The 9,528-nt window shown below is 40.8% G+C and overlaps 2 protein-coding genes across 3 annotated transcripts; both read right to left on the reverse strand.

Annotated features, from left to right (window-relative positions):
• Positions 1–1,211: 1,211 nt before the first annotated feature.
• On the reverse strand, positions 1,212–4,074 carry LOC134859573 (uncharacterized). Its single transcript, XM_063876112.1, has 6 exons — positions 4,018–4,074; positions 3,627–3,869; positions 2,856–3,452; positions 2,536–2,749; positions 1,265–1,845; positions 1,212–1,217 (listed from the first exon to the last, which is right to left on the reverse strand). The coding sequence occupies exons 1-6, from the start codon at positions 4,072–4,074 to the stop codon at positions 1,212–1,214; spliced, it is 1,698 nt and encodes a 565-aa protein (XP_063732182.1).
• Positions 4,075–5,180: 1,106 nt separating this feature from the next.
• On the reverse strand, positions 5,181–9,297 carry LOC134859416 (E3 SUMO-protein ligase ZBED1-like). 2 transcript variants are annotated; one of them, XM_063875887.1, is made up of 4 exons: positions 8,776–9,297; positions 7,353–8,038; positions 7,091–7,207; positions 6,675–6,848 (listed from the first exon to the last, which is right to left on the reverse strand). In XM_063875887.1, the coding sequence occupies exons 1-4, from the start codon at positions 8,941–8,943 to the stop codon at positions 6,839–6,841; spliced, it is 981 nt and encodes a 326-aa protein (XP_063731957.1). In that variant the 5' UTR covers positions 8,944–9,297; the 3' UTR covers positions 6,675–6,838. The 2 variants fall into 2 exon arrangements, with proteins under 2 accessions (XP_063731956.1, XP_063731957.1); XM_063875886.1 differs by having other exon boundaries at positions 5,181–7,207.
• Positions 9,298–9,528: the final 231 nt, after the last annotated feature.

The raw sequence follows: 9,528 nt of genomic DNA on the forward strand, positions 1-9,528 counted from the left end.
GGCTGTGTCTTCTTGAAGATTTTGAATAACCTCTTCATTTGCTTCTTGTTGAAGTGTATCATCTTGTTCGCTTGTTCTTGTTATGTCCAATACAGCTTTTAGCTGTTTCTTTCTTCTGTAATACTTTTTTGAGTTTTCCTGCCACAGTTTCTTCTTCTTTTCGTGTTGCTTTTTTGTCAGATCTTGAGTTTTTGGGATTTTACAGCTTTGCTTTTGTTTTTGATATCTGGAAATGCAAAGGAAACATGACATGAAATGAGAATCTCACAAAGGAGGAAAAATCTTACTGTTAAGGACACATCATCGTGTGTGTGTGTGTGTGTGTGTGTGTGTGAGAGATTTTAAAAAAGTATGTCATCTGTACATTCTTGTCACATTGTACCACGTTGTAATTTGAATTAATACTAAGATGTCATGAACACTGTTATGTTCATCATGATCATAAAATACAAAACAATAGACACACGTCATATTTAACTGACGTTTTAAAATGACACTCCGAGGTAAGGATGTCTCATTTTGTTTAATGCCTGTTACCTCGACTCCTCTCTCCTGGAGGCGAGGAAAGGATTCAAGGATGTACAAACTGAGAAATTAAGAGCGGCAAGTATGGTGGCAACCTATCATATAGAATAAAGTACCTCATTCCAACAACTTGAATTTTGGTTTTATTGTGCTGTTGACCCAGCAGGTCTCCTCTGTCCGACTGAGCCAGCAAATACTCCACAGCAATACGCTCACCTGCCATAAAATAATCATTATGAAAAAAACATTTCGAATTCAGAGGAATGGAGAAGTTTGCACTGGAAAGAAAACTTCATTTGTTGAATGTGTTAGACTAAAAAGGAGTAGTCACAAGGAGAATGGCGTCTCCTGGAGCATCTTACCAGTTGGTCTCCCAGGAGGGTTGAACTCTGGTAGCAGTGCACTACCGAGGACTCGGTTGCTGAGGACGTTTAAGCTCGACATCAGTCGGACATCGTACATCCTCGTGTGTGACGCACCACTCACATCCACAGCTGCACGTGCTCGGTTGAGATTCCACCTGGACCCACCCTCAAGCATGTACATCTGGGTGTGCATCGCATTAGATCTCCATCCTTGAAAAAACAAAATGTTTATAATTATTGAAATATTAGTTGCACTTATTAAGCGATGATACACTTTCCCCGCATGTGTGCAATCTTCTCTCAGAAACTTGAGAATTGTTCTTATGACTATAATTCAACAGCAGACATGTAAAAGACATACAATTTCCATTTACCTGGGATAAAGTGCACTGGTGGCGATGGAAGCTTTCCACCGAAGACGACCCTCTGCCACACCTCAACACATCCAAGACCTTGTTACCCTTGACTAACCCTGAGAGTTTTGTATACAGCTCGAGTCCTGGGGGATCCTGAATGCATGGCAAGTGCTTCTGTTGCACCTCCCACACACGTGCCATGCTCTCAGGGTTAATCAAGGGTAAACCTGAGGTGTCCGTTAAATCCCACATGGAGTTCAAAAGGCCTTGGATTAGGCTGCGGCTCTCCTCTACCCCACGAGTTCTCCTTCTGCAATGTCTGGCCAGTTCACGTGAGCTGATGCTGGCCAGAACTTGAGCTTCTGAAGGAGCATGACCAGCATGCTTCTTCTTAAGCTCAGACCTTTTAGCTTCCTTCAGATTACCAATGTCATCCTGGTCCCACTCGAAAATACAGCTGGACAACTTGGAGCAGAAAGTGCCATAGAGAGGATGGTGTTCTGTTGTGAGACCAGTGGTGAAGCGCCGCATGAAATGGAAAATGTCTAGTTTCACTTTGGTCTTCCACGGTCGAAACCACACAAGAACCGGGGGTGCACCTGTACAAATGAACAACAAGGTCTGAATGAATGCATATAGTTATAATTCCAATTCCATTATGACTGAAAGCTTACAGGCAGCAGTTGGTAGTGGCTGAAAGACAGACAAAGCATCTAGGCTGGTATTTGCAGTGAGTGACCGATGACACTCCAAGGAGAGGAGGCGAGGAAAAGGATTCACGGATGTACAAACTGAGAAATTAAAAGAGCGGCAAGTATGGTGGCAACCTATCATATAGAATAAAGTACCTCATTCCAACAACTTGAATGTTGGTTTTATTTGGGTATCAGAAAAAATAATATAAGACTTTATTTACCCTGATGGAAATTGCTGTGCAGTGGTTGCAATACAAAGTGGGAAGAGTGCAAATATATCAAGAGACTTTATGTATCCCAAGGGAAATGTAGGTGCAACAGTTCAATACAAAGAAGGAAGGAGAAATACACACCAAATATAATTAAATATAAACCAGAATAACTAAGCATAAACTACATACAACTAAATGTATCAACAGTAAGAACAGTATTACAAATATGAAATAGTTTACAGTAACTACCTAGGTATGTACAATATACAACAATACGCATAGTGCAATTGGCAGTACAGTAATAAAATAACTAATAAATAACTAAGTTTTGTTCCTGTAATAAATAATACATTACTACACAAACATTCTGAAGGCCACATACCTGTCTCGCTGCAGCAACCTCGGTCAACATATATGACATCTGGCTCTGGCTCACCACCGTCCTGGTAGCGTTTGACGATGCCTTGACACAAGTCCTCTAGACCAGCTCCCTCACCAGTGGTTAGGACACAGTTCAGTACCTCACCACATTCGTTACTGACGTTTGTCATCCATGTAGCTGTGTCCGCAATGCCACCAGCGAGTTTCTTTGTGATCTATATAAATAACAACAAACATCAGTATAACAACATAATCAAGTATAGTCCATGACCAGCAATGAAAACAGAGATTTGTCAAAAGTTTACAAAGATGTTCCTGCACCTTTTTTGTGGAGTCAAGCTTTAAGATCCTGCCATATGTCGAAGTGATGACACCTTTCATCTCATCCAGATGACCCAGGATCTCGTTGCCATGGACCGTCTCAAACCACTGTGAGAGAGGTAGGGGGCAAAAGGGTGGTGGCCGCTGATAGACTGATTCCTCACATTGGGTCATGGTACTCCTCTTTTTGTGAAGCTCACAGTCAGACAGGTATTCAATGGAGCGCCTTGCCCACTCCTCGCTGTGAACTTCCTCCATTGCTTGTTGCAGGTAACTGGAGCTGTTTCCTGCAGTTCGTGGTTTGAGCATGGTCACACACTTCCTGTCCAGAGCCAGCTGTGTGGTGAGAACAGCAGGGAACCTGTTTCTGTGGGCAGGATCCAACTGACTCAACAAATCTGTACTCCAAGGACAGACAGGGATCATGCACTTACTGCACCGAGGATAGTCCCCACCAACCAAGTAGTACCTGGAGTCAAGGTCGATGACTTCCCGTACCTTCGGGTAGATCCCGAGTGGTGCATCTTGTTGCTGCACTGAGGGCACTTCAGCGGAATACCCCACATCCGCATCGGTGCCCACAGAAACATCCGCCGCCTGAAGTAGGTCATGGGATCAGGTGGAGCAGTTGTCGGCTTTGGCGGATTGGGTGGATGAAAACTGTTGCTTAAGCTGTCCAGTGTGGTCGTAAAGACACTGGGCAATCCACTCCCGGTCGGCTGGCTTGATGACCCGCATGAATTGTTTGGGGAGAAAACTGAGCCAATTTACCTCCGACAGTCTCAGGTGGACAACATGTGGAGATGTGGGAGGAGGAGGAAGTGGTTGTGGTGGATGAAGTTGTCGTAGTGGAGGAGGTTGTTGTGGTGGTGGAGGGGTTTGTCGTGGTGGTTGCTGTTGTCGTGGTAGAGGAGGTTGTTGTGGTGGTGGAGGGGCTTGTCGTGGGGGATCCCCACTCCTTCTGCTGCTCAACTGCACCCATGTTTTTTTTCCCACACTGCTCACAACATTCGTCTACATGAAAGTCAGACAAATGTTCAGAAAACTGTTCAACAAAAATGTCCTTGCTACAAAGAGAGCATTTTATCTGCCCTGTCTGACTGCTTGAGATGCCCGGAGCTGGTGGACTCCCTGCACTTTAGCTGCTCTGTGTGTCGGGTACTGTCTGCATCCTCCCTGCATTTGAGCTGCTCTGTGTGCCGGGGTCTGACGGTGGCATCCCTGCACTTGAGCTGCTTTGTGCCTCTGTTTGCAGACTCTGGGATGAACCTGCCAGCTCAGGTGACTGAAAAAAAACTACTTTTTCATTAGGTCTGAAAATACATTTTCAACTTTGTTGTTAACAATTCGTGAGCTTAGAATTATAAGGTTCTATCTCCGTTTAGGGTAGTTCTGAGATATTGAGCATCAAAGTTTATACATCCCAGCTGGCAAAACTGTTATGTAGTATAATCTGCTATTATAGCTCAACAAGACCATCACCCTACAGGTACTTTGAGGATAGAATATCAAAATCCTGGCACATTTGGAGTGGGGATTTTTAAGATGGTCCAAATGGAGATAGAACCTTATAATTCTGAGAGCTCTGATTCTGTTCGGAATTATAAGGTATCTCCACTTTTATAAATAAAACCCTACATTTCAAAGAATAAATGTATATAACCATTGATTTTAATCAATATATATATTTATAACACAAGTTCATAGCTTGTAGTATATAATATAATATATAATAGTATAGTATACATCAAAGTCAAGCAAGTTTTTAAGAAAACAAATATTTTATTTCAATTTTCAAAGAACATCATAGAAAAATTGCACTTAAACTAAATATTTTTTTTTCTTCACACATGACACCCACCCCTCTGTCCTCTGTACTGTTAAAACATTAAGGAAGCATCTAACATACATTAAAAACTGTTCATTTAGTAGATTAAAACATACAAAATATTGTGTAACATCATGAAAATGCTCTGAAACATTTTAAAAAGTGTTAATTCATTTCATTAAAAACATTCTAAACACCAGTGTTAATTTTGACAGTAAATTCTGATTTAGTCTTAGTCTTAGTCTTTTGAATAACAGACCGTTTAGTTTTAGTCATATTTTAGTCATCTGAAATCTTTTAGTCTTAGTCTAGTTTTAGTCGACTAAATATCATCAGTTTTAGTCTTAGTCTAGTCTTAAGTCTTTTAGTCTTAGTCTAGTTTTAGCAGACCACCTAATAGCAGATAAGTCGACTAAATCTACCGTGGACTTCGTTGAATAAATGTTTCACCAGAATTGGAATGGTATTAAGGTTTGAATATGCAATACAGACAGAGATTTAACAGAACAAAACATGTATTTTATTTTACTTTTAATGTCAAAAACACTGACCATGGCTTTTTCACAAAAGATAATCTCAAATAAAGTTAGCATAAGGCCTGCTCTCCCTGAAAAATATACATGCTCCCTGAAAAAGATATGCATTCTCCTTGAATGATATGTATTGCATATGACATCTATTTCAATAATATTGTCTTTCATCTTGAAAGAATAAATCACCTAACTCAAAAAAAATAAACAAATAAATAAAGTGCAATTCTCAAAAATAATAATACAACTATTGGTTGTAATGCCATTGCACAAGGTAGATACAGAAAATGCACTACTGATAACGTTCACGTACTGTACCTCAAGATAACTTAAATTACTGTTAGGCTACAATGCCTTACAAAATCAACAAGAATTCTCAAAAGTAGAATAAAAGATGTATTGGCTGTAATACTCCTTAATGTTCAAGTAAATGAAAAAAAAAAACACCCTGCTGTGCTGTCTCAGCATTTAAAATACAGGTAAATATCACATTAAACTAAAAAGCACACAACTCTGTAACTAAGCATCATCTTCTTAGTCATCAACTATTACTCTGTGCATTGTGAGCAAAATCACTTAGATTTGAAAAGGAAAAACAAAACATATGTAGCCTAAAAGAAAATATGCATTGGTTGAAATGTCATTGCACACAAAACAAAATATTCTTCTGTTAATAATTCGAAGTAGTATCAATGAGCTAGTATCAAGGAGCTCAACTCAAGACAAGTGAATTACATGCTCAGCTGTAATGCCATTATTGCATGGAACAAGAAAAATCTCTCTGCTCTCATATTAAACAAAAAACAAAACAAATACCAGACCGGAAACTCTAAGTTGTGCATATACTGCTACAGCTGTAATGCTGTAAATAGCAGTGAATACAACAGTTCTATTTGTTTCTGTTCATTTTAAGGAAAGCACTTCGCTCCAAGCTGACCCTTCCTCTGTTGCGCCGTCCTCTTGTGAGGTCACCTGTGATGCTGAATACTCTCTCTGCAAAAGCTTGAGAAGCTGGCATAGCCAACAAGTCCAAAGCAAAAGGTTTTAAACTGTGATAAAAACTGTCACTCTTTTCCAGCCAGAAGTCTGTTCCTGTGTCCTCAGTGATGGGATGTGAAAGTTCTTCCTTGTACTTAATGATCTGCTGCCTGACGCTGGTTGTGGAGGTTTTCTGTTTAGGTCTTGTGGTGCGGCATTTTGAGAGGAACCTAAACACCGGCTGCTTTGAAGATGGCGCTGGTTCTGGTTCCTCAATGACTTCTTCTGCATCATCGTCAGACTGGTGGTCCTCCTGTCTTGTGTGTGGGAGGAAAGTGCATTTGACCACATAGTCTTCTGCCTGTTTCAGCAGTTCCTGGATATTTCCATCAGCTACATCAACATTAACAAGGATTTCACAGACAGTTGGGTTGACAAAGCAGGCAGCTGCTGCAAGTGGTGAGAACTTTTCATCGGTTGGATCCAAGAGGCAAGCAAAACGCAGGTTCAGATTTGATCTCATTTTCTCTGCAAGAGTGGCGAGGTCTCTGTACCGGCTGTTCTCTGCAAAGTCAGCTAGGTGGCTCAGCAGATCAAAGAGGGCAGGAACCACTAGGGACATAGATGTGGTGTCACTCTGGAGGGTTTTAGTGTGTTCTGCAAAAGGAAGCAGTAGGTCACGCAATGATGAAAGCTTTTGCCACTCACTAGTAAGCAAACTGTCCCATCCCATGTCATTTGTGATTTGACAGACAGTATCTTTGACTGTGAGGAGTCGTGTGACCATGTTGAATGTGCTTGACCAGCGTGTGGGGCAGTCATTTACAACAATGACACCACACTGGTCTAGTAGCCTCTGTGTTGCAACTGAGGACTTGCGAAAGAGCTTCACCACAGACCTTGCTTTATCGAGGACTCTTTTGACAGTTGTTTCTTTCTGCAACATGTGGACCACAAGTTGTATGGTATGCACCACGCACGGCGTCCGGGCCATTTCCATGTCGACATGATGGTACCTAATAACAAGAAAAGACAACCAAATAAGTCTAAACCTAATAAAGTGTCTGGTGTGGGTCTGTATATACGTAGTGTGTGGCAGGGGGGACATCATTCATGTGATAATTGACTATAATGTAAAATAATAAACTAAACATGGCTCACCGCTGGTCATCAATTTCAGAGTCACTTTCCATCGCGGTTTCGGACCCAGGGGAGTCAGCCTCAGAGCTGGTTTCTTCTGCTGTGGTGTTTTTAAAGGCTGCCACCATGTTACTTCCATTGTCCGTTATTACCGTCAGGATCTTCTCCTTCGGTATGGCCCACTCTTGTATACATTCGTCCACACATGCCTTAATAGACAGTGCAGTGTGTGGGTGAGCTACTTGTTCAAGGGCCAACAATATGTGTGCAGGTTTGATTTGTTCAACACAAAAGTAGCATGCGCTAATAGCAAGGAATGAGGCGGTCAGTCCTTTTTTTGTCCACAAGTCAAGGCCAATGGATACTCTCCGGGCAGCAGCCAGTCTCTGTTTGAATTTTTGTCTTTCATGTTCATATTGTGTTTCAATCAAATTGCTAATTTTAGTTTTCTTTGGAATTGCTAGTCTCCTATCTACTATCTCCATCATTTGCACAAAGTCCTCGTCTTCAATTGTTGTGAGTGGTAAACCTGTGCGTCCAATCCATCTGGCTATGGCCTGCTCCTTGGTCTGTTGCTCCTTTGATTCCATTTTGTACTTTGAAGAACTTTGGAAAGCTGTAGAGATAGTCTGCTGCTGGGTTGAACTTGCACTAGCAGCACTAGCTTTATTTCCCCTTGGCCCATGGTCATCAGACGTCTTCTGTATCTGTGAGGGAGAATAAAGGGAGAATCAAGTTGTGAATCAAGTAATCAAGTCTAGTTTCCACGGAGATTGTGTTAAACTAGCGGGCTCGTAAACGATGCCGTTAGTAACCAACATCCCACTGAACAGTAACGCTTAATGACCTTATAGTTCACCTTTTACCTTAATAATATTCGCTGAAATTATCCAGGTAGCAATTAAAGCATGTTATAGACTTGAAATGAACAATATTAGCTGGCTAGTTAGAGATAATCCTGACTGTCATCAGTGCCTCAAAACGAACCTTTTATGTTAACGTTTTGCCTAGCGAACGGAAGGAACCGAAGCATATTAGCTTCTAGGCTCACAAGACATCCACATGAATTCTGTTTTTCCCCCCCCTCTATTTTATTCCATCACAGTAAAGGTTAATGATCTTATCGTTCATCTTACCTTAAAAACATTCACTGAAATTATCCAAGTAGCAATTAAAGCATGTTATAGACATGGACTGAACAATACTATCTTATAGCTGGCTAGTTAGAGATAATCCTGACTGCCATCAGTGCCCCAAAACAAACTTTTTATGTTTTGCCTAGCGAACCGAAGCTCATGATAGCTTCTAGGCTAACAACCATAGACTGTAAAAAATAGCTAACAACACATCCACGTGAATTCTGGTGGTTTAATTTAGCTTCTATTTTATTCCAAGTTTAGCGCAAACACAGTGGTTTATGTGATAAAATAACGTGTATGCTTACCTTCGCATGTATCTCTGGATGCACCGACTGCAAATGTCGTTTCAAATTTGTCGTGTTTTTTCCAGTTATTTTGGCTCCACACGGCTGGCAGGTGGTCTTGTTTTCATTAGTATGATAAGTAAAGTGTGACCAGATATCAATTCTTCTTTTTCTTCCCAGTTCTGACATTTCTTTAGGCTAATTCTTTAAGTCATTTGCCGCCCTTTGAAATGACTGCTGCAAAAAGGCTGCTTCTACGAGACTCGCTCTGATTGGACTTTTTCTTCTTCTTCTTTATGGCGGTTGGCAACTAACTTTTGATTGGATTTCTTCCCAACTTGTCACACAAAAAAAGTAATTCTGATGGGATCTCTTCTCCATTCGTCCCTCCCTAATATGTTCGTCTTATTTTTATTCGTTGACTAACGTGTCCGTTATATTAGTCACAGTCTTCGTCATCATATCTGACTTTTTATTTAGTTTTTATTTAGTTTCCGTCCGTGAAAAAGGTTCGTTGACGAATATTTTTCGTCATAGTCTTCGTCAACGAAATTAACACTGCTAAACACACTTCTAATCAATAATGTATTGTTGTAATTCATTAGATTCTTTTTTAAATCCTCCACCCCTTGACATCCCCTCTTCCCCACCCATATACCCCCCCACACACACAAACTGTTACTAAACATCATTAAACACTTTTTAAAAACACATTGTTCATTTATTGTATAAGCTAGTGTCAAACTATGAGACACTTTGAGAACAAACTATGAG

The sequence above is a fragment of the Eleginops maclovinus genome, chromosome 23 (genome assembly GCF_036324505.1).
Source record: "Eleginops maclovinus isolate JMC-PN-2008 ecotype Puerto Natales chromosome 23, JC_Emac_rtc_rv5, whole genome shotgun sequence".
Classification (NCBI taxonomy): Eukaryota; Metazoa; Chordata; class Actinopteri; order Perciformes; family Eleginopidae; genus Eleginops; species Eleginops maclovinus.

Coding starts and splice junctions, on each gene's coding strand:
- LOC134859573 (XM_063876112.1), bottom strand. CDS start 4,074: ATGCCACCGTCAGACCCCGGCACACAGAGCAGCTCAAATGCAGGGAGG. Junction 3,453..3,626: donor TCCACCTGAGACTGTCGGAG/GTAAATTGGCTC, acceptor GACCTACTTCAG/GCGGCGGATGTTTCTGTGGG. Junction 2,750..2,855: donor AGCTTGACTCCACAAAAAAG/GTGCAGGAACAT, acceptor TTATTTATATAG/ATCACAAAGAAACTCGCTGG.
- LOC134859416 (XM_063875886.1), bottom strand. CDS start 8,943: ATGTCAGAACTGGGAAGAAAAAGAAGAATTGATATCTGGTCACACTTT. Junction 8,039..8,775: donor ATCCAGAGATACATGCGAAG/GTAAGCATACAC, acceptor TCTCCCTCACAG/ATACAGAAGACGTCTGATGA. Junction 7,208..7,352: donor TCTGAAATTGATGACCAGCG/GTGAGCCATGTT, acceptor TCTTGTTATTAG/GTACCATCATGTCGACATGG.